Source organism: Microchirus variegatus (assembly GCF_963457635.1).
Source record: "Microchirus variegatus genome assembly, chromosome: 19".
Lineage (NCBI taxonomy): Eukaryota > Metazoa > Chordata > Actinopteri > Pleuronectiformes > Soleidae > Microchirus > Microchirus variegatus.
The window spans coordinates 23696857-23719326 of NC_139820.1; the positions used below are offsets into that span (position 1 = coordinate 23696857).

The following is a 22470-nucleotide window of genomic DNA, read 5'->3' on the forward strand; positions in this document are numbered from 1 at the left end:
CATATGTTTACATGTATATGTATGTACGTATAGATATATACGTACATACATATATATATTTACTTGTGTGTATATATATATATTTCTATATATATGTTATTATAGAAAATATCGTTATATTACTGCATCGTTTTTGCATAAAATCGCCTCTAAATCCCTCCCACTGTCAAACTGTCAATCTGTCAATCATTTCCTCAATTTTCAAAAAATATTTTATTTTTCCAATAAATATTTAATTGTTTTTTAAATGTATTTTTAACAACTCTTTTATCTTGAATCAAATAATTTTTTTCGAAATTTTTTTTTTTTAATTGTCAGATTTGGACGACATAGTATATTATGACGTTTTTGTCAAATTTTGGACCCAATTTTTTTTTTTTAATAAATGCTCAGATTTGTACGAAAATTGAAACGGGGCTCCATTAATACTGTCTGTTTATACTTGTGGTGCACGCGCTTAACTCGAGGTGAAACTACTCTGAGTTGAACAAACTAACTCAAATCAGCTGTTGTGGAACCGAAAAAACTCAGAGTTTCCTTTCTCAGAGTCGATCAACTCAGAGTTCAGGGTTAGAGTTTGTTGAACCTGCTTTGTGAAACAGACCCTGGTCTAGTGGAAAAACCTGATCACAACAAGAATAAAGAGACTCCCAACTTCCAAGAAACCACCAGCAACACACAAACATAAAGCATGTTAAAGGTTTATTAAAACCAAGCACAAAATGTCTGCTGACTGTGAGAGGTTAGAGGAAGTCCACTGCAGCTGGGATGTTCAGGCCTCTTAATCGATTTCCTCCTGTAACGGACCAATCAGCTCCCAGGATCCACCTAGACTCATTCACTCAAACACACACACACACCTGCAACCCATCACACACACATGCAGACACATACACACAAGGAAAAAGTGGTCACGACCCTGAGGTCGTAACAAGTGTAGTATGACGTTTTGGTCGACGACATAGTATAGTTTGACTTTTTGGTCACATTTTGGACCAAATTTTTTTTTCCAAAAAATATTCCAAATTTTGGACGCGTAATATAGTATGCCTTTTTTTTCCTAAAATCAGGAAATGTTTCAGGTTCCATTCGTTTTTCTTTCTTCTCAAACTGACCTTTGACCTCTGAGGCACCAGTTTATTCAGTGATGTCTCACACTGAAAAGACAAGTCACTTGTCACATGATTGTTTTTCTCAGGTCAAGAAGGCGACCACCAGGTGGAGCTGTAGAGTTTGTGGAGAGAAGCAGTCGCTGCTAAAGGTCACGTGACAATTTGAATTATGTACTTCCTAAATACTTGAAATATTCCTTTATTTAATTTCATTACGCACTAATTATATATTCATCTGTCATTAAAATAAATATTTTTTTCCATTTAATGAATATTTATTTATTGATTTAAAGGAGTTTGGGCGTGGCTCAGCGGCCGACTGCAGACGTCACGTTCAGAAACTAAACGCTGCGAGGGGAGGAGCTACGCTGGAGGAGGAGCAAAGCACTTGGTCACTATGGTAACCAACCTTCCCACAATGCACCACAGCTTGTTTGATTGATAGCTGATGTGTAGGTATGTGTTTGTGTGAGAACAGTAGAGAGGAGGGTGAAGATGAAGACAGGGAGGAAGACGGTGAGCTGACTCAGACGAGCCGCTGGAGCAAATACCTGGATGCACCTGTGGAGGCGGAGCCAGAGGCGGAGCCAGAGCCAGAGCCAGAGCCCAATCAGGGAGAGGGGACGGAGGACAGACGACGTCTCCATGGCAACAACAACAACAACCGGTGTGAACTTTGTTTAAAAATGTCACAATAAAATTTCAGTCAAAACAAAGCATGACCTTTGACCTTCTGTGTTGAGACAGGAAGAGGAAAAGAGAAACAGCTGATCAGGTAAATGATGACATCATCTCTGACCTCTGACCCCTGACCTTTGACTGAACCTCGTCCTTCTGTTTCTCAAGAACGATCGACCTGATGAACCATCATCCTCAACCAGGACCACCACTCTGAACCAGTCCAGACCCAGGACCACCACTCTGAACCAGTCCAGACCCAGGACCACCACTCTGAACCAGTCCAGACCCAGGACCACCACTCTGAACCAGTCCAGAATGAGTCCTCCAAGTCTGGGTTCTAGTTCTAGTTCCAGGTGGACACATTTCCTCAGTTCAGAACCTTGTGTCAGTGGGAGGAGTCAACTAAAGTGTGAGGTTGGTGACATCATCAGCAGGCCCCGCCCTCTTCCCCCTGCCTCCATGTTTGAGACTGAAGAGGATTTCAGCGTCGACTGAGTTCAATAAAAACAACAACAACGTGAATCGTTTATTTTCTTTTATTGTAAATAAACGTTTGATCGATGATGTAATAAAGCAGGAAACTTCATGTATTGATTATTGACTGAGCTCCAGCTCTTATTGGTTCTCACCTGTTCTCACAGGTGATGACATCAGGGCTGCTTGGCGTACTGGGTGGAGTTGAGTACAAGTCACCGTCATCAGTGAAGCCCATTGGACAGCATGAGTGACAGGTACTCAATAAGGGAAATATAACTTCTGATCTGAAGGTTTTTAAATTGCCCACTAGTGGGCAAGTATTGAACTGCATGAAAAATATATAATGTATATATAATTAATATTGAACACTGCCCTCGTGTGGGCAAACATGACATATCATGGTGAGTTTCATCCAGTGCCACTACAGTATTTAAACTGAGCTGAATTAAACTTCATTCACTGAAGGATAACAGAGTATATAAAGTCCACTAAAGTCTTATCACTTATGGTGCTGGTAAAGAATTAAATGATAAAACTTGAATTATTACAGAAATATGTATCACAAACTTTTTGACACTGTTTTACCATCTTTTGTCAAATGTTTCACAGTCAAAATGTGATTTATTTTAGACAAAAGACACTGTTTTCTTCACTTTTAAGTTTTCACAAAGCATTATGGGTAATGGATTGGTTCACATGGTGGAACAGCTTCCTGGTGAACCAATGTGTTTTTACAAGGAGGGTCACATTTGATTTATGGATGCTGAATTATTCAGACTGCCCTCTGGTGGACAAAGGTGTTATTACATGTAAGGTCAAATCTGATTTATGGCTGCTGGGTTCTTCAAATTGCCCTCTGGTGGAAAAACGTGTCATTACAAGTAAGGTCAAATTTGATTTATGGATACTGAATTATTCAGACAAAGGTGTTATTGCATGTGAGGTCAAATAAGATTTTTGGATGAGAAATCATTCAGACTGCCCTCCGGTGGACAAAGTTGTTATTACATGTGAGGTCAAATCTGATTTATGGCTGCTAAAATCTTCAGACTGCCCTCCGGTGGTCAAAAGTGAAAACGAAAAGCTAATGTGCTAACATACAAATGCTAACAAACAAAAAGCAAATGCACTGTTTGATTAAAATTTAATTTTTCACTGTCACAATTATAATTTTTAAATTGCAATGTAACCAATGTACATGTAAAAAGAAAAATCGCATCATCACTGATGCGTTCACTGACCACTGATGATGCATTCACTTGCCACTGCTGTGTTCACCGTCCACACTGATGCTACGTTCACTGACCACACTGATGCTGCGTTCACTGACCACTGTTGCGTTCACTGACCACAATGATGATGCATTCACAGAGCACTGACCACGCTGATGATGTGTTCACTGACCACGCTGATGATGCTTATGTTATGTTATGTTATGATTATAAAGTTATAAACATACATGTGATTTTATAGATAAAATGTTATATATACGAATATACAGTATGTATACATATATATATATATATATATATATATAATTATCTAAATAGTATTAAAATGTGAAAATAAATGTGTTAGTGAGACAATATAAAACAAGATGAAAGACTTATAGCTCCACTATGTACAGTATATACAATATATATATATATATATTACTTCTTTTTTTTACATGCAATTTAACCGTTTTCTTTCAGGCTGTCCGCTTTCGATAGTATTTTATATTGAAAACAGGAAATAGGACTGCGTTGTTTCGACCTCTTGATTAGAATTGACGTAAAGGAGAGAATATTGACGCACTTAAACGTTTGGTAGTGCAGCGGAAGTGTGTATCATCAAAGAAACATATCCAATATTAAAGTACATAAACATAATAAACGTATACAGATATAAAGAACGTCTCATTCATCAATCCATTTTGTCGACGGGTAAAAAAACGCATGAAAACAATGATATTTTGCCCTGCAGGGGGCAGTCACGGGCTCTACAACATCTACACTGAGAGAAGACACTGGCCGGATGTGACGTCTTCTCCTATTTCCTGCAGCGAGCTCCGCTCTGTTTGGTTTTGTCGGAGTTTTTGTCCGAGAGTTTTCATTGATTTAATCGATCATGTATGATCAGGACGAAGGTGAGTTTAATCGATCATGTCTGATCAGCACTTGCGTGCACTTAATCTCTAATTGAAGCGTTAGCAATTAGCTGCTCATGTTAGCATCCCCTCTGATTGAAAACATGCTTACGACGTTAGCTTTGTTTGAGCTAACAGGCTAATGAACCAGTAAGTGCTGTGATGTTGGTGAGTTAGTTGGGTTGTTAACTAGTAGTAGTTAGTAGTTAGACGGTGACGGTGTTTCACGGCAGATGATATCCATTGTATTTCCTGTAATCGTTGTTTATCTGTCACATGACATCTCAGAGCTAATATCGATCAGTGATCAGCTCTTTGCGTTTGCCAGATAATCAATATGATGAAGATGAGGATGAAATCACTCCGGATCTGTGGCAGGAAGCGTGTTGGATCGTCATCAGGTAACTTTACGTGGATTATGTGATCAATACTGTGTCGATAGATCGGGATTAGGGCAACATTTAGAAAAACTGCTGTTTTTGTGACACTGAATCAACAAAACATGACTGAAATAAATGACACGAGGTCAGAAATCACTGAATCCTCTTTGTTTAGGACCTTTTGTTGTTAAAATAAGTGAATGAATGTCGTGCATCATTATTGTTTATACTAACCCTAACCCTACTATACAGATTGACTTTAATAAGAGTTTTATATAAATCACATGTATACATTTTAGAAAGACTAGTATTATTTATGATTGTTCTAACGTTAAATCATTTAGTCTTACTTGCATATATATCATCTAAATGATATTGTTGTTTTAAAGCTGTGGTTATTATCAAGTATTTTAATGACTTTAAACAATCACTCAATCTCCTCACACAACCTGAATGTGAAGGATTCAGTGTCACATGACCACGAGTCGGCCGATGTGATCACATGACCTCTCACTAGCATCCAGCAAGTGATGATAATGTTTTATTAAGTCCTTTATGTTTCATCTTCTTTGGCCTCTCATGTCCATCTGTTTTCTACCACTTCATCGTCCTCATCAAACGCAGGTTTTTATTCTAACAGTGTTTTTGTTTATCGTTGTAGAGAAAATATTCTTACGACAGAGCCAGAAGTCTTCAGTCTGCAGAGTAACCTTTTTTCTCTTTTCTCAGCTCTTATTTTGTCAATCCTCTGTTTCTTCCAGCTCTTATTTTGACGAGAAAGGCCTGGTGCGGCAGCAGCTTGACTCTTTTGATGAGTTCATCCAGATGTCGGTTCAGAGGATCGTGGAAGATGCTCCGCCCATCGATCTTCAGGCTGAAGCTCAGCACACGTCAGGGGAGGTGGAAGAGCCGGTGAGCTGCAACATGAGCTTTAAAAGAAAAATAGTGCTGTGACATCATCGACATCAGGACATCACTGACATGTGTTTGGTGTTTCAGCCTCGTTACCTTCTGAAGTTTGAGCAGATCTACCTTTCAAAGCCCACACACTGGGAGAAAGATGGAGCTCCATCTCCTATGATGCCCAACGAGGCCCGATTACGCAACCTGACGTATGTTTGAGCAACGTTTCTCTTTCTCTGTTGGTGATGTTCTGGTCCTGTTCTCTGATGTTCTTTTATGTTCTGGTCCTGTTCTCTGATGTTCTTTTATGTTCTGGTCCTGTTCTCTGATGTTCTTTTATGTTCTGGTCCTGTTCTCTGATGTTCTTTTATGTTCTGGTCCTGTTCTCTGATGTTCTTTTATGTTCTGGTCCTGTTCTCTGATGTTCTTTTATGTTCTGGTCCTGTTCTCTGATGTTCTTTTATGTTCTGGTCCTGTTCTCTGATGTTCTTTTATGTTCTGGTCCTGTTCTCTGATTCTCTTTTATGTTCTGGTCCTGTTCTATGATGTTCTTTTATGTTCTGGTCCTGTTCTCTGATGCTCTTTTATGTTCTGGTCCTGTTCTCTGATGTTCTTTTATGTTCTGGTCCTGTTCTCTGATGCTCTTTTATGTTCTGGTCCTGTTCTCTGTTATTCTTTTATGTTCTGGTCCTGTTCTCTGATGCTCTTTTATGTTCTGGTCCTGTTCTCTGATGCTCTTTTATGTTCTGGTCCTGTTCTCTGTTGTTCTTTTATGTTCTGGTCCTGTTCTCTGATGTTCTTTTATGTTCTGGTCCTGTTCTCTGATGTTCTTTTATGTTCTGGTCCTGTTCTCTGTTGTTCTTTTATGTTCTGGTCCTGTTCTCTGTTGTTCTTTTATGTTCTGGTCCTGTTCTCTGATGTTCTTTTATGTTCTGGTCCTGTTCTCTGATGTTCTTTTATGTTCTGGTCCTGTTCTCTGTTGTTCTTTTATGTTCTGGTCCTGTTCTCTGATGTTCTTTTATGTTCTGGTCCTGTTCTCTGTTGTTCTTTTATGTTCTGGTCCTGTTCTCTGATGCTCTTTTATGTTCTGGTCCTGTTCTCTGATGTTCTTTTATGTTCTGGTCCTGTTCTCTGTTGTTCTTGTATGTTCTGGTCCTGTTCTCTGTTGTTCTTTTATGTTCTGGTCCTGTTCTCTGTTGTTCTTTTATGTTCTGGTCCTGTTCTCTGATGTTCTTTTATGTTCTGGTCCTGTTCTCTGATGCTCTTTTATGTTCTGGTCCTGTTCTCTGATGTTCTTTTATGTTCTGGTCCTGTTCTCTGTTGTTCTTTTATGTTCTGGTCCTGTTCTCTGTTGTTCTTTTATGTTCTGGTCCTGTTCTCTGATGTTCTTTTATGTTCTGGTCCTGTTCTCTGATGTTCTTTTATGTTCTGGGATGTTTTCTGTTGTTCTCTGTTGTTCTTTTATGTTCTGGTCCTGTTCTCTGTTGTTCTTTTATGTTCTGGTCCTGTTCTCTGATGTTCTTTTATGTTCTGGTCCTGTTCTCTGATGTTCTTTTATGTTCTGGTCCTGTTCTCTGATGTTCTTTTATGTTCTGGTCCTGTTCTCTGATGCTCTTTTATGTTCTGGTCCTGTTCTCTGATGTTCTTTTATGTTCTGGTCCTGTTCTCTGATGTTCTTTTATGTTCTGGTCCTGTTCTCTGTTGTTCTTGTATGTTCTGGTCCTGTTCTCTGTTGTTCTTTTATGTTCTGGTCCTGTTCTCTGTTGTTCTTTTATGTTCTGGTCCTGTTCTCTGATGTTCTTTTATGTTCTGGTCCTGTTCTCTGATGCTCTTTTATGTTCTGGTCCTGTTCTCTGATGTTCTTTTATGTTCTGGTCCTGTTCTCTGTTGTTCTTTTATGTTCTGGTCCTGTTCTCTGTTGTTCTTTTATGTTCTGGTCCTGTTCTCTGATGTTCTTTTATGTTCTGGTCCTGTTCTCTGATGTTCTTTTATGTTCTGGGATGTTTTCTGTTGTTCTCTGTTGTTCTTTTATGTTCTGGTCCTGTTCTCTGTTGTTCTTTTATGTTCTGGTCCTGTTCTCTGATGTTCTTTTATGTTCTGGTCCTGTTCTCTGATGTTCTTTTATGTTCTGGTCCTGTTCTCTGATGTTCTTTTATGTTCTGGTCCTGTTCTCTGATGCTCTTTTATGTTCTGGTCCTGTTCTCTGATGCTCTTTTATGTTCTGGTCCTGTTCTCTGATGTTCTTTTATGTTCTGGTCCTGTTCTCTGTTGTTCTTTTATGTTCTGGTCCTGTTCTCTGATGTTCTTTTATGTTCTGGTCCTGTTCTCTGATGCTCTTTTATGTTCTGGTCCTGTTCTCTGATGTTCTTTTATGTTCTGGTCCTGTTCTCTGTTGTTCTTTTATGTTCTGGTCCTGTTCTCTGATGTTCTTTTATGTTCTGGTCCTGTTCTCTGATGTTCTTTTATGTTCTGGTCCTGTTCTCTGATGCTCTTTTATGTTCTGGTCCTGTTCTCTGATGTTCTTTTATGTTCTGGGATGTTTTCTGTTCTCTGATGTTCTGGGATGTCGTGCAGGTACTCCGCACCTCTCTACGTTGACATCACTAAAACAATAATAAAGGAGGGCGAAGACCAGTTGCAAACACAACACCAGAAAACCTTCATTGGAAAAATTCCCATCATGCTTCGCTCCACCTATTGCTTGCTGAGTGGCCTAACAGACCGAGATCTGTGCGAGCTGAACGAGTGTCCGCTTGACCCCGGAGGTTATTTCATTATCAACGGCTCTGAGAAGGTAAGCTATGACCTGAGTTAGAGGTTAACCTGTGAGCTGGGTTAGAGGTTAACCTGTGAGCTGGGTTAGAGGTTAGAGGTTAAAGGTTAACCTGTGAGTTGGGTTAGAGGTTAGAGGTTAAAGGTAAACCTGTGAGCTGGGTTAGAGGTTAGAGGTTAAAGGTTAACCTGTGAGCTGGGTTAGAGGTTAGAGGTTAACCTGTGAGCTGGGTTAGAGGTTAACCTGTGACCTGGGTTAGAGGTTAGAGGTTAAAAGTTAACCCGTGACCTGTTGACATCATTGAGAGACTTGAGGCGACGCTAAGCTAAGTTATATGCTACACATTCCACACACTGTTCAGCAGTCAGACAGACAGGAAGTAACAGTGTGTTTGTCATGTGATCAGGTTCTGATCGCACAGGAGAAGATGGCGACCAACACAGTTTATGTCTTCGCCAAGAAGGACTCGAAGTACGCATACACGGCCGAGTGTCGGTCCTGTTTGGAGAACTCGTCCCGTCCGACCAGTACCATTTGGGTCAGCATGATGGCGAGAGGAGGACAGGTGAGTGTTGACATGACCTGTGTGCAGATGATGTTATAGCCCGTCTTCTTATTGGTGAAATTGTCTCTTTCAGGGCGTGAAGAAGAGTGCGATTGGTCAAAGGATCGTGTCCACCCTCCCTTACATCAGACAGGAAGTTCCTATCATCATTGTGTTTCGAGCTCTGGGCTTCGTGTCGGACAGAGACATCCTGGAACACATTATCTACGACTTCGATGACCCCGAGATGATGGAGATGGTCAGTCAAATTCTTACTTGTTGATCCAGATGGCGCCGCCTGATGTGTCGTCACCTATGATGTCACTGTGTTTCCAGGTGAAGCCGTCTCTGGATGAAGCGTTCGTGATCCAGGAGCAGAACGTTGCATTGAACTTTATCGGCTCCAGAGGAGCCAAACCTGGAGTGACCAAGGAAAGAAGAATCAAATATGCAAAAGAAGTTCTGCAGAAAGAAATGCTGCCGCACGTGGGAGTCAGCGACTTCTGCGAGACCAAAAAGGCCTATTTCTTAGGGTGAGTCCTGCATCATGTGACTCACCTGCGCAGGTGACTTGAGCTCATGGTGTGGAACTACGTGTCGCTGCGTTACAGGTACATGGTCCACAGGCTGCTGCTCGCCGCTCTGGGCAGACGGGAGCTGGACGACAGAGATCACTATGGCAACAAGAGGCTGGACCTCGCTGGACCGCTGTTGGCTTTCCTGTTCAGGGGGTGGGATTAAACTTTATACACACAGTATAATCAGGTTATAATGTTCAAATACAGCATTTTCATGACTATAATTATTGATTATTTGTTATTTCTTGTTTACGTATGGCAGCATGTTTAAGAACCTGCTCAAGGAAATCAGAATCTATGCTCAGAAGTTCATCGACCGAGGGAAAGACTTTAACCTGGAGCTCGCCATCAAAACCAGAATCATCTCTGACGGCCTCAAATACTCACTCGCCACCGGAAACTGGGGCGACGTCAAGAAAGCTCATCAGGCCCGAGCCGGGGTTTCACAGGTCAGCTGCTCACAGCAGGACTCACTCACTCACTCACTCACTCAGTCACTCAGTCACTCACTCACTCACTCACTCACTCACTTTGTGTCAGGTGTGTACATACATGTGTGTGTTTGTGTGTTCAGGTGTTGAACCGTCTGACGTTTGCGTCCACTCTGTCTCACCTGCGTCGAGTCAACTCTCCGATCGGCAGAGACGGAAAACTGGCGAAACCTCGACAGCTGCACAACACGTTGTGGGGGATGGTTTGTCCAGCTGAGACGCCCGAGGTAACCGAGGCGATGACATCACACCGACACCATGACCTCACAAACGTTGAGTTGATGACTGACGACTGTTTCAGGGTCACGCTGTGGGTCTGGTGAAGAACTTGGCGCTCATGGCCTACATCTCTGTGGGATCTCAGCCGTCCCCCATCCTGGAGTTCCTGGAGGAGTGGAGTATGGAGAACCTGGAGGAGATCTCACCTGCTGCCATCGCAGAGTCTGTCACTCACCTTCACTCTGAGACATAATAAAGCTCTGTCTGGTCTGAGGATCAGGGTCTAGTTCTAGTTCAATGAATAATTCAAAGGTAATGTTTTTGATGGTTTCAGTGCTACAAAGATCTTTGTGAATGGCTGCTGGGTCGGGATCCACAAAGATCCAGAGCAGCTGATGAATACGCTGAGGAAACTACGACGACAGATGGACATCATCGTTTCCGAGGTGAGCAGCTCTCATCTTTACCTTTATTTACCTGCCAATTTCTTTTAATTGTTTCTTTTTACAAACATGGAAAGAAGACAATAAAACAAAGAAAAAGAACAGTGGATTGTTATGTCTCCACACTGTTGTCATCAGTATGATTGTCCTTATCCTGTCTTTGTGTAAACCGTCCATTTCTCCCACTTTTCTCCACATTATTCTTCTTGAGTCCTGATCTTGGTGGATCTGCTTTCACCTTTAACCCTACACTGCCTGACACATAACACAGATACAATTGTACACATAACTTGGGAAAATGTATGAGAGTGTCATGCAGTAGTAGTACATCATGAAATGTGTGCATGTTACCATGACAACACCAGGGTTAAATAATTGAAACTTAATCCTTTAGGTGTCGATGATCAGAGACATAAGAGAGCGTGAGATCAGAATTTACACGGATGCCGGACGAATCTGTCGCCCCCTGCTGATCGTGGAGAAACAGAAACTACTGCTGAAGAGACGTCACATCGACCAGCTGAAGGAGCGAGAGTACAACAACTACAGGTGAGAGGTCACATGACGCAGGTGAGAGGTCACATGACAAGAACTCCAGAATTATGTTTGCTTGTTTTTAAATGTGCTATAGAATAAATATTTAAATAGAAATACATTTGACCTTAAACTGTGATATCAAGCCTTAACCAGTGATGACCAGTTGAGTTTGTTTGTTTGACCCTCTCTGGTCTCACCTGGTCTCACCTGGTCTCACCTAGTCTCACCTGGTCTCCCCTGGTCTTGACCTCAGTTGGCAGGACCTGGTGGCGAGCGGCGTGGTGGAGTACATCGATACTCTAGAGGAGGAGACGGTGATGCTCGCCATGACCCCGGATGACCTCCAGGAGAAGGGCGTGGCTTACTGTTCCACCTACACTCACTGTGAGATTCACCCGTCCATGATCCTCGGAGTGTGTGCGTCAATCATTCCCTTCCCTGACCACAACCAGGTACAGTGAGTGGGCGGGGCTTAAAGAAGGGAGAATGGTGATTTTGATGATCATGATGATGGTAAAAATCTCTGATTTCTTCAGTCTCCCAGGAACACGTACCAGTCTGCCATGGGGAAACAGGCCATGGGCGTTTACATCACCAACTTTCACGTTCGAATGGACACACTCGCTCACGTCTTGTACTACCCTCAGAAACCGCTGGTCACCACACGGTCCATGGAGTACTTGCGTTTCAGAGAGCTTCCTGCAGGTAACACATGTTTACCAGGGTCACCTGAGAACCGCCATCATATCACAGATGTTCTGGGTCTGAGGGCAAAGTTTACGACACTCACAAACCTGTTTTTCAGGCATCAACTCGATCGTTGCCATCGCGTCGTACACAGGATACAACCAAGAGGACTCTGTGATCATGAACAGGTCGGCTGTGGATCGAGGCTTCTTCAGGTGAGTCCTCACCCGTGACTCCGCCCATTTCTGATGATGAGACAGGACTCACTAAAGCTGTTGTCGCCTCACAGGTCAGTTTTCTATCGGTCCTACAAAGAGCAGGAGTCAAAGAAAGGCTTTGATCAGGTGGAAATCTTTGAGAAGCCGACACGTGAAACCTGTCAGGGTGAGAATACACCTGTCTGTGTGATGTGGATGGTGGGAGGAGCTAATGTTACACAACCTATTATAAGAACCCATTCAAATCCTCGTCAGGTATGAGACACGCCATATATGACAAGCTAGACGACGACGGGCTGATCGCTCCTGGAGTTCGTGTTTCTGGTGAGGACGTGATCATCGGGAAGACGGTGACGCTGCCGGAAAACGACGATGATCTGGACAGCACCAACCGCCGCTACACCAAGAGAGACTGCAGCACCTTCCTGAGGACAAGTGAGACGGGCATCGTAGACCAGGTCATGGTCACACTGAACTATGAGGGCTACAAGTTCTGCAAGATCAGGGTGAGCGCACACACTGACACACACACACACCTGACACACACACACACACTCACACACCTGACACACACACACACCTGACACACACACACACTGACACACACACACACACTGACACACACACACTGACAAACACACACACCACACACACACACACACACACACACTGACACACACCTCACACACACTGACACACACACACCCACACACACCTGACCCTTGTGTGACCTCTGACCTTGTGTCTGGACGTTGATAGAAAAACCTTTTGCTCTTTTTCAGGTTCGTTCTGTTCGAATTCCTCAAATCGGTGATAAATTTGCGAGTCGACACGGACAGAAAGGAACGTGTGGGATCCAGTACAGACAAGAGGTAAAGACTTTACTACATTAACTACATTAAACAGCAGTGACAGGAAATAACATGTTAGAGTTACAACCTGAGAAAAGTGACTCAGATTATCTGAATAATCCTGAGAAAGAAAACAAGCTTCTGTGTGGAGATTAGAAAGTCTTTGTCATCCTAGTGGACAAAGTTTAGTTTGTACTATGTGTGTGTATATATATATATATATATATATAAATATATATATATATATATATATATAAACACAACTTCTATATATAAAATATATTTATTTGTATTTCACCAAATCTTACGTCTCTGTTCATAATAAGACAGAAAGAGTTGTTTACAATATTATAGAGAGAAGAGAAACAAGCTCATTATTATTATTATTATTATATATTATATATATATTTTTTATATATAGTATATATGTGTGTGTATATATATCTATCTATATATATATAGATAGATATATATATATCTGCTCCTGGTCTCGTTCTTCTGTCTCTTTCTTCACCTCCATCTTGTCCTCTCTCTCCTCCTCTGTTCTTTTCTTTCACCACAACCGGTCGAGGCAGATGCTGCACATCTTTGAGTCTTTGTTCTGTCACAGATTTCTTCTTCTGTTCAAAGGCAGTTTTTTTTTCTCCACTGCCCCCTAGTGTTATTTCATTGTGTGAACTGTTGTGTTTCTCTGCTCTCCATGATGTTGTTTAACAGCTAAGCATTCTGGGTGGCTCTGCAATGAAGTTTGATATTTGACAGTACATATATATGTATATGTATATGTATATATATGTATAATGTAGTGTGTCTTTGTAATAAAATGTATATTTATAAGATGTGTGTGTGTGTGTTAAGGACATGCCTTTCACCTGTGAGGGAATCACACCTGACATCATCATCAATCCTCACGCTATCCCGTCAAGAATGACAGTCGGTCATCTGATCGAGTGTCTGCAGGGAAAGGTAAGAATCAACTGTTATTAACTATTATAATAACTGTACAACTCATTATAATAATAATAACTATAATAACTGTACAACTCATTATAATAATAATAATAACTATAATATCTGTACAACTCATTATTATAATAATAATAACTATAATAACTGGACAACTCATTATAATAATAATAACTATAATAACTGTACAACTCATTATAATAACTATAATAACTGTACAACTCATTATAATAATAACCCTAATAACTGACCCCTGCTGACCACCGATCGTCCCTTATTTTATTAATTAATAACAAAGTGTCCGTGGGGTCTTTAGAAGTTTTAGAAGTTGATAAATCAATTTTGGGAAAATTAAGTCCCTTAAAAAGTCTTAATTGCAATTTCATGAGGTATTAAATTTTGCACACTGCAGAAAGAATGCATGAATGTAATGTTAAGAACAGCCATGCTAACCCTGCACAGACATGCTAACCCTGCACAGACATGCTAACCCTGCACAGAAATGCTAACCAGTGGTTCTTAAATGAAGTTGTGAATTAACTTTTCCATAATGACATTTATTTAATCAACTTGTTTTCTCGGTGTCTCAGGTTTCAGCAAACAAAGGTGAGATTGGCGACGCGACGCCGTTTAACGACGCCGTCAACGTACAGAAAGTGTCCAACCTGCTGTCGGAGTACGGATATCACCTGAGAGGAAATGAGGTCAGTTTACTTCCTGTTGTCAAAATGATGAACAGAAACCGTGTCTCAATCCAGGGTCTGGATCCTGGGAGGACATGTCTCTGTCCTCTGTCCTCTGTCTCCACTGTCTCTGTCCTCTGTCTCTACTGTCTCTGTCCTCTGTCTCTGTCTCTACTGTCTCTGTCTCTGTCTCTACTGTCTCTGGGACATGTCTCTGTCTCTACTGTCTCTGTCCTCTGTCTCTGGGACATGTCTCTGTCCTCTGTCTCTACTGTCTCTGGGACATGTCTCTGTCTCTACTGTCTCTGTCCTCTGTCTCTGGGACATGTCTCTGTCCTCTGTCTCTACTGTCTCTGGGACATGTCTCTGTCTCTACTGTCTCTGTCCTCTGTCTCTGGGACATGTCTCTGTCCTCTGTCTCTACTGTCTCTGGGACATGTCTCTGTCTCTACTATACTTACACACTGTGACATTTCAAATAGAGTTGATGTTGAAACACAGAAATAATAGAAGAAGAATTGATTGATTTTTGTGTTCATTGGTTTATAATGAAGTTAATAATATATAGGGTTAAATATATAATAATAATATTATTAATAATAATATTATTAATAATAATAATAATAATAATGATGATGATGATGATGATGATGACGACGATGATTGCTCTGTGATCAGGTTCTTTATAACGGCTTCACTGGGAGGAAACTGACGTCACAGATCTTCATTGGTCCAACATATTATCAGCGTCTGAAGCACATGGTGGACGACAAGATCCACTCCAGAGCCAGAGGTCCGGTCCAGATTCTGAACAGACAACCGATGGAGGGACGATCACGGTGAGACTCCGAGTCTGGTTCTGCACCGGGTTATTCCTCTGTCTCTGTCTCACTCTCTCTCTGTCTGTCTCACTCTCTCTGTCTGTCTCACTCTCTGTCTCACTCTCTCTCTCCCTCAGTGATGGCGGTCTGCGTTTTGGCGAGATGGAGCGTGACTGTCAGATCGCTCACGGCGCCGCTCAGTTCCTCAGAGAGCGTCTGTTTGAAGCGTCTGATCCGTATCAGGTTCACGTTTGTAACCTGTGTGGACTCATGGCTATCGCTAACACCAGGACGCACACGTACGAGTGTCGAGGCTGTCGCAACAAGACACAGGTCAGACATTATCAATCAATCACGACAAGACACAGGTCAGACATTATCTATCAATCAATCAATCACAACAAGACACAGGTCAGACATTATCAATCAATCACAACAAGACACAGGTCAGACATTATCAATCAATCGCAACAAGACACAGGTCAGACATTATCAATCAATCAGTCACAAATATCATCTTGTAACGTTTCTGTTTCCTTGACAGATCTCACTCATCCGGATGCCGTACGCCTGTAAACTTCTCTTCCAGGAACTGATGTCAATGAGCATCGCCCCTCGTATGATGTCATCGTAGGCCGACAGCCAATCACACGCAGATGTAAACTTCATCAGCAGGAAGTTTGTTTTGTTTCAGTGTTTTTGTAAAAGTAGAATAAACACATTTTTTCTTTAATGCATGGTTCAGTTTCTGATTCCAAACAACTCAAATTATAGACCACTGCAGTCTGCTGAAGACCACAACAGTCTACTAAAGACCACTGCAGTCTGCTGAAGACCACAACAGTCTACTAAAGACCACTGCAGTCTGCTGAAGACCACAACAGTCTACTAAAGACCACTGCAGTCTGCTGAAGACCACTGCAGTCTACTAAAGACCACAACAGTCTACTAAAGACCACTGCAGTCTGCTGAAGACCACTGCAGTCTACTAAAGACCACTACAGTCTACTAAATACCACTACAGTCTACTAAAGACCACCACAGACCACTACAGTCTACTGAAGACGACTAAAGTCTACTGAAGACCACTGCAGTCTGCTGAAGCCCACTGCAGTCTACTAAAGACCACTGCAGTCTACTGAAGACACCCACAGACCACCAGTCTACTGAAGACCACCAGTCTACTAAACACCACTACAGTCTACTAAAGACCACCACAGACCACTGAGGCATTAAATGTAGAACAGTAATTGTTTTTTTTATTGAATGACATCACTTCCTGTGTAAAGCACAGTCTCTTCTCATTGGTCCACATACAGGAAGCATCAGTATGTATGTGTTCATTTATTTACAGTATTTATTGATGAAGGCTGAAAGCAGGTCTCTGTACGGAGAATTTGATCCATCAGTCCGCAGTCGCAGGATTCTGTGGATCCTCGGAGAACGAAGGACCAGGTTGTGACTGAAGCCGACCAGACTCGAGGTGAACCAGTACAGGGCCATGGACTGTGGGCGGAGTCAGAGAAGAACCAAATGTCAACATGTTTGTGGGCGGAGTCAGAGAAGAACCAAATGTCAACATGTTTGTGGGCGGAGTCAGAGAAGAACCAAATGTCAACATGTTTGTGGGCGGAGTCAGAGAAGAACCAAATGTCAACATGTTGCTCAGAAGAATGGAGGAAACAGTATTTTTTGAAAGATTGAAAATCAGAGACAGAATACGATGATGTCATATTCTCATAGTCTTGTGTTTGACAGTTTTACTCCACAGCTCGTTCTTATCTCAGACTCTGTCTCTGAGACAGTCTTAAACTCAGGGGACAGAGTCTAGGACAGAGTCTAGGACTCACACAGGGGACTGTGGCAGCGAGTGGTATCATCAGAACTGAGAATCCTCTGATGACGTTCAGCAGCAGCTTCTGAAATGATGTCGGATTCCGTCTCTGAAGAGAGAACACCTGAAGGACAAGACATGAGGAAGTGAGATGAACACCTGAAGGACAAGACATGAGGAAGTGAGACGAACACCTGAAGGACAAGACATGAGGAAGTGAGACGAACACCTGAAGGACAAGACATGAGGAAGTGAGACGAACACCTGAAGGACAAGACATGAGGAAGTGAGACGAACACCTGAAGGACAAGACATGAGGAAGTGAGACGAGGTCAGAAAGTCAATTGACCTCATATCTGTTGAAGGACTCACCTCAACAATCACCAGGTTAACGAGTCCCAGACAGACCGGCAGGATCCAGGTGGAGTCAGGTGAGGTGAGATCAGAGAACCAGAGAGCGCCCCCTACTGCCAGATCACACTGCACCTCTGCACAGATAATACACAGGTTTGATTCCTGCTCTCAGTCCTGGACCCTGATCAAACCCTTGGTCCAGACTCTTACCAGACTGATGCATACTCAGGTTCCTCAGAGCCAGACTGAAGCTGATCCAGAGCGGCAGCTGAACCCAGACCAGCAGACTGGTCTTTAACGGGTGACAGTTTTCTCTGACGTAGAGTTGGTTAACGATCCTTCGCAGATTCTTCTTGAACTGAACCCTGAAGAGTCCAAACACACGAGTGCTTTGTTTGTTTTAGAGACTTTAGGTGAGTACGCTCAGCCATAACAACATGACATTAGTTTGTGCGTGTGTGTGTGTGCGTGCGTGCGTGCGTGCGTGCGTGCGTGCGCGCGTGCGTGCGCGCCTGTGTGTGTCTGTTTGTGTGTGTGTTACCTGCTCTGTTTGTCTGTCCAGCTTCTTTCTCTGGCTCGGACTGAAACTTCATATCGAAGCCTCTTCGCCACATCAGCGATCTCCAGCTGCAGCGCCTCCACCTGTCAATCAACTGCAGGTTACTATGGTTACTATGGTTACCTTGCAGAACCTATTGATAAATCAGTTTGATTGATCAGACCTTGGAGATGATGACCAGCTGATAGGCGGCGAGTGGCAGAGTGACGAGTGACCTGACCGTCAGCGTCGCCACGACGATACTCAGCCACCACGGTAACCCGCTCACCTGCTGCACGCTAACCAGGAAGTGCTCACACAGGTGAACCGGGGTCGAGTCCGTCAGGCTGTCGTACCAACCGGGCACCGAATCACCACCGTGAACGCCTGACGCTGCCCTGACATGTGACCAACCACAACAGCCTGAGGTTACCGTGGATACAGGCCACTTCCTGTTTACAACTGAACAAACCCCACCAACAGGAAGCTGCAGGAGGCGGAGCCTCAGGACGCCACTCCTCACCAGCCCTCCAACACTCAGCATGATGACCACACCCCCTTTATCTGATGAGACAGGAACAGGAAGGAGGGTCAGAGACAGGACCCTGGTCCACTGTAGACCCTGGTCCAGACCCTGGTCCACTGTAGACCCTGGTCCAGACCCTGGTCCAGTGTAGACCCTGGTCCAGTGTAGACCCTGGTCCACTGTAGACCCTGGTCCAGACCCTGATCCACTGTAGACCCTGGTCCAGTGTAGACCCTGGTCCTGGTATCACAGGATCCCTGTAACATTGACTGGTCATCCCTTATCACATTTAACCGGGTTAACTGGTCAGCAGTTAAACTGTTAGCACAAACCTCCTGAACCAGAGTCCCTGACGCATTAATTCATCTGTAAACGTGACGTAAACGCACCTGAGTGACGTCAGTCGTCAAAGTCTCGTGCACCTTCAGAACGTAGGAGAATTCATCGGTGTTTTTTTTTTATCCTTTCACCTTCTTTCCTCCATTCACCAACGCGTCACACACATATGACGTCACTCTGTTTACCGTCGCGTGGCGAATGAATATGACGTAAACGAAGCTCGTTAAAACCAAAACTCAAAAGAATAAAAGAATGAGATTATTATTAATTTTCAATCAGAGAAACTTAGTTTTCAGTTAAACACGTAAAAGGACGAAGACTTAAAACAATAACCTCAAACCGGAAAAGAGACGCTCATACTTTCACAATAAAAGCCTAAACTGTCATACCTCGTCTTTCAGGTCGCTTCTGTCTTTTATTTTGAAATCTTGAAATCCGGAAACATGTCGCTTTCCTGAGTCTGAGCATCAAAGATGGCGGAGTTCAGCCAGGCGGGTCTCCTGGTGGCTCTGCTGCTCTTCACGGGCCTCACGGTCCGGGACATTTACCTCGGGAGTTCGAGTCCACAGCCCGGTCATTCTTCCGCCGACAGTCTCGGTGTGTCTCCGCCGACCACTGAGCCTGGGAAAGCCGCTAAATCCACCGTGTACTCCGGCCCGGTGCTCAGGTTCCAGTACTGGTGAGTGAGCGAGATAGCATGCTAAGCTAACGGCTAAAAACCGGGTCAATAATATTATGTTCGCTTTTTATACTTTGGTTGTTAAATAAATATTATTACAACAGAAGAAAAGGCGGGGACAAACATGCAGGGTTAGGGTTATATGTCCTCACCACACGTCCTCACCTGTCTCACACCTGTCTCACTCACCTGTCTCACTCACCTGTCTTCCAGTATCTCCTGAGGTTGCAGTAAAGTCTTCCAGGACTACTGTCTCACACACCTGTCTCACACCTGTCTCACTCACCTGTCTCACTCACCTGTCTTCCAGTATCTCCTGAGGTTACAGTAAAGTCTTCCAGGACTACTCTGTCACCGTCAGTCGGTTGTACCCAGACGTCCACATTGAGGGAGAGAACTATCCTCCGACTCCATTGAACAGGTGAGCTGTGACATCACCACATCAGTGTGGATGTTGATGACATAGAAGCTAACTCCGCCCCCTCCACAGGTGTGTGGGTCAGCTGATCTCGTACCTGAAGCTCATGTCCATCCTCGTCATTGTAAGCGGTCTGAACCCGTTCCCCCTCCTCGCCTTCCAGACTCCCAGAGCCTGGTTCTGGAGTCAGGACAATAAGGTCAGAAGAACGATGGCGTTACAGTGGGCAGCAGTTACCGTGGCAGCAGTTACCGTGGCAGCAGTTACCATGGCAACAGCACTTATGTCACATTCTTGTTTATGCAGATCTTTTCCTGTTTGATGGCTTTCTTCCTCTGCAACATGATGGAGACGCACTTCCTGTCGACAGGAGCCTTCGAGGTCACTCTGAATGGTGAGTCTGATGACACTACTGATGACATCACTGAGGACATTGTGGCGTTACGCAGATCGTTGTCCCCTCTCCCAGTGTAAGTTCCTGGTGTAACGCTGATTGTTGTCCCCTGGTTCTTAGATGTCCCCGTCTGGTCCAAGCTTCAGTCCGGTTACGTTCCAAACATCCAGGAACTCTGTCAGATCCTCGACAACCACTTGAAGATGAAGCAGATGGATCACGTGACCTTTTCGTCCTCTTAGACTCTGAGGTCAAATCCTCAGGTGATGATCATGGCACTTGGCTCGGAGTTGTACCCTCACCTGTCTCCTCAGCAGTGCCTGGCTCAGTGTGGCGTCCATGAAGGTCTGGTCCTAAAGCAGACTCTGCTGGGCCTGACCAGATTTAACCTGCCACTAAAGAGCGCACCCTGTGCACATGGTCACACACTACAGTACCCAAAATGCACCTGTTTGCTGAGGACTGTGGTTCAGGTTTAGTTCATTAAGTTTGTGTTAAACTGCGGTACTTCTGTTAGCTTCATGGACGTGATTTCTTAAGAATGTTGTCAAATAAAGTTTGAATTCAACATGAAACTAAAACTGGCTTTTATTTTCATACAGGAAATGAAATGATGAAGCTGGGAAAATCTAGTTTGATAGTTCTGTTTGATTGACAGGAGACCTGTCCACTGTGAGACACTCTCCTGTCCACTGTCCTGCTCCTGCATGTTTCAGGACTGAGAAAAACCCTGTTCTAACGCACCTCCTCCTAATTAAACACTGCCCCTACAGGTCAAAGTCATGAATCACAGTTGTTCTGACGAATCTAAAAAAAATCACATACATTAAAACGTATCTGATGTAAATAAATACATTTATTAAAAATATATGACTAAATTCTAGAGTGAGTGTAGAAGACGCTGGTGTGTGACGTGTCTCACACTGAGAGACAAACATGGACAAATGTCCCTTAAATGTGATTAACCTGGAATATAATTAACTAATATCATTTATTTTTATTTGTGATTTAAACAACAAAATAACTGATAAATACTTCAATAACTGAGAACCTAATACCAATAATTACTTTATTCATTTAAACTCTATTTGATGATCATCACCACTGACATCCTGCAGAGGGCGCTGCTGCCGATGGTTAAAGTCGCTACCAACTTCCGTCAGAAGAAGAAGCACCGGAAGCAGTAATGTAGCATATAGCAACGTTAGCATGAGCAGATCGGTGGGAATAATTCGGCGGTTTTTTTTCTTTGATGTTAAATCTTTTCATCTTTAATCCGCCGCTGAAGTCTACGTCACACCTGCACACCGGAAACAACAGCTTGCTACTTTCTGCTGAGTCCCCGTTTACCGCCAACCTTTGAGAGATTGTACGTCTGTTTCAGCAACAGCAGCGCAAAACCGAACCAAACCCTGTTTCTGCTCCTCACTGTCGCTGGTGTCCTCACTGGTGTCCTCACTGTCACTGGTGTCCTCACTGTCACTGGTGTCCTCACTGGTGTCCTCACTGTCGCTGGTGTCCTCACTGGTGTCCTCACTGGTGTCCTCACTGGTGTCCTCACTGGTGTCCTCGCTGGTGTCCTCGCTGGTGTCCTCACTGGTGTCCTCACTGGTGTCCTCACTGGACTGTCCTCACTGGTGTCCTCACTGGTGTCCTCACTGGTGTCCTCACTGTCGCTGGTGTCCTCACTGCTGTCCTCACTGGACTGTCCTCACTGGTGTCCTCACTGGTGTCCTCACAGTCGCTGGTGTCTCTGATGACATGAGTAGCTCTGTAAGTTGTTTTAATCAATCGTTTTCATTATTGACAGAGAAACTGTCTCTGACCATTGACCTCTCTCACTGTCTCTGACCTCTCACTCTCTCTGACCTTTGACCTCTCACTCTCTCTCTGAAT

The 22470-nt window shown here is 43.4% G+C and overlaps 4 protein-coding genes across 5 annotated transcripts in view; 3 read left to right on the forward strand and 1 right to left on the reverse strand.

Annotated features, from left to right (window-relative positions):
• Positions 1 to 4322: 4322 nt before the first annotated feature.
• polr2b (RNA polymerase II subunit B) lies at positions 4323 to 16167 on the forward strand. The gene is made up of 25 exons (XM_083905582.1): positions 4323 to 4398; positions 4727 to 4799; positions 5540 to 5690; positions 5778 to 5890; positions 8256 to 8475; positions 8861 to 9019; positions 9093 to 9257; positions 9335 to 9531; positions 9610 to 9729; positions 9839 to 10025; positions 10151 to 10294; positions 10369 to 10508; positions 10621 to 10732; positions 11124 to 11278; positions 11520 to 11718; positions 11803 to 11971; positions 12072 to 12168; positions 12243 to 12337; positions 12427 to 12677; positions 12954 to 13043; positions 13881 to 13988; positions 14579 to 14692; positions 15350 to 15510; positions 15630 to 15825; positions 16037 to 16167. Exons 1-25 carry the CDS (start codon positions 4380 to 4382, stop codon positions 16124 to 16126), a joined length of 3525 nt encoding a protein of 1174 aa, XP_083761708.1. The 5' UTR covers positions 4323 to 4379; the 3' UTR covers positions 16127 to 16167.
• A 636-nt stretch (positions 16168 to 16803) lies between these two features.
• Positions 16804 to 19380, reverse strand: cox18 (cytochrome c oxidase assembly factor COX18). 2 transcript variants are annotated; one of them, XM_083905749.1, is made up of 7 exons: positions 19134 to 19380; positions 18403 to 18782; positions 18222 to 18322; positions 17891 to 18045; positions 17699 to 17814; positions 17343 to 17450; positions 16804 to 16998 (listed from the first exon to the last, which is right to left on the reverse strand). In XM_083905749.1, exons 2-7 carry the CDS (start codon positions 18760 to 18762, stop codon positions 16837 to 16839), a joined length of 1002 nt encoding a protein of 333 aa, XP_083761875.1. In that variant the 5' UTR covers positions 18763 to 18782; positions 19134 to 19380; the 3' UTR covers positions 16804 to 16836. The 2 variants fall into 2 exon arrangements, with proteins under 2 accessions (XP_083761875.1, XP_083761876.1); XM_083905750.1 differs by having other exon boundaries at positions 18403 to 19001.
• A 170-nt stretch (positions 19381 to 19550) lies between these two features.
• selenot2 (selenoprotein T, 2) lies at positions 19551 to 21137 on the forward strand. The gene is made up of 5 exons (XM_083906237.1): positions 19551 to 19762; positions 20073 to 20183; positions 20253 to 20379; positions 20487 to 20574; positions 20695 to 21137. Exons 1-5 carry the CDS (start codon positions 19557 to 19559, stop codon positions 20814 to 20816), a joined length of 654 nt encoding a protein of 217 aa, XP_083762363.1. The 5' UTR covers positions 19551 to 19556; the 3' UTR covers positions 20817 to 21137.
• Positions 21138 to 21755: 618 nt separating this feature from the next.
• Positions 21756 to 22470, forward strand: part of rnf4 (ring finger protein 4) — a 4245-nt gene continuing 3530 nt past the window's right edge. The window contains exon 1 of the mRNA XM_083905672.1: positions 21756 to 22347. Within this exon, the coding sequence (XP_083761798.1) occupies positions 22336 to 22347 (12 nt within the window). The 5' untranslated portion in view covers positions 21756 to 22335. The remainder of the gene's footprint in view (positions 22348 to 22470) is intronic.

Coding starts and splice junctions, on each gene's coding strand:
- polr2b (XM_083905582.1), top strand. Junction 10,026..10,150: donor CCCGAGCCGGGGTTTCACAG/GTCAGCTGCTCA, acceptor TTGTGTGTTCAG/GTGTTGAACCGTCTGACGTT. Junction 11,719..11,802: donor CCTTCCCTGACCACAACCAG/GTACAGTGAGTG, acceptor TGATTTCTTCAG/TCTCCCAGGAACACGTACCA.
- cox18 (XM_083905749.1), bottom strand. CDS start 18,762: ATGCTGAGTGTTGGAGGGCTGGTGAGGAGTGGCGTCCTGAGGCTCCGC. Junction 17,815..17,890: donor CCTGAGTATGCATCAGTCTG/GTAAGAGTCTGG, acceptor TTATCTGTGCAG/AGGTGCAGTGTGATCTGGCA. Junction 17,451..17,698: donor TTAACCTGGTGATTGTTGAG/GTGAGTCCTTCA, acceptor CTTGTCCTTCAG/GTGTTCTCTCTTCAGAGACG.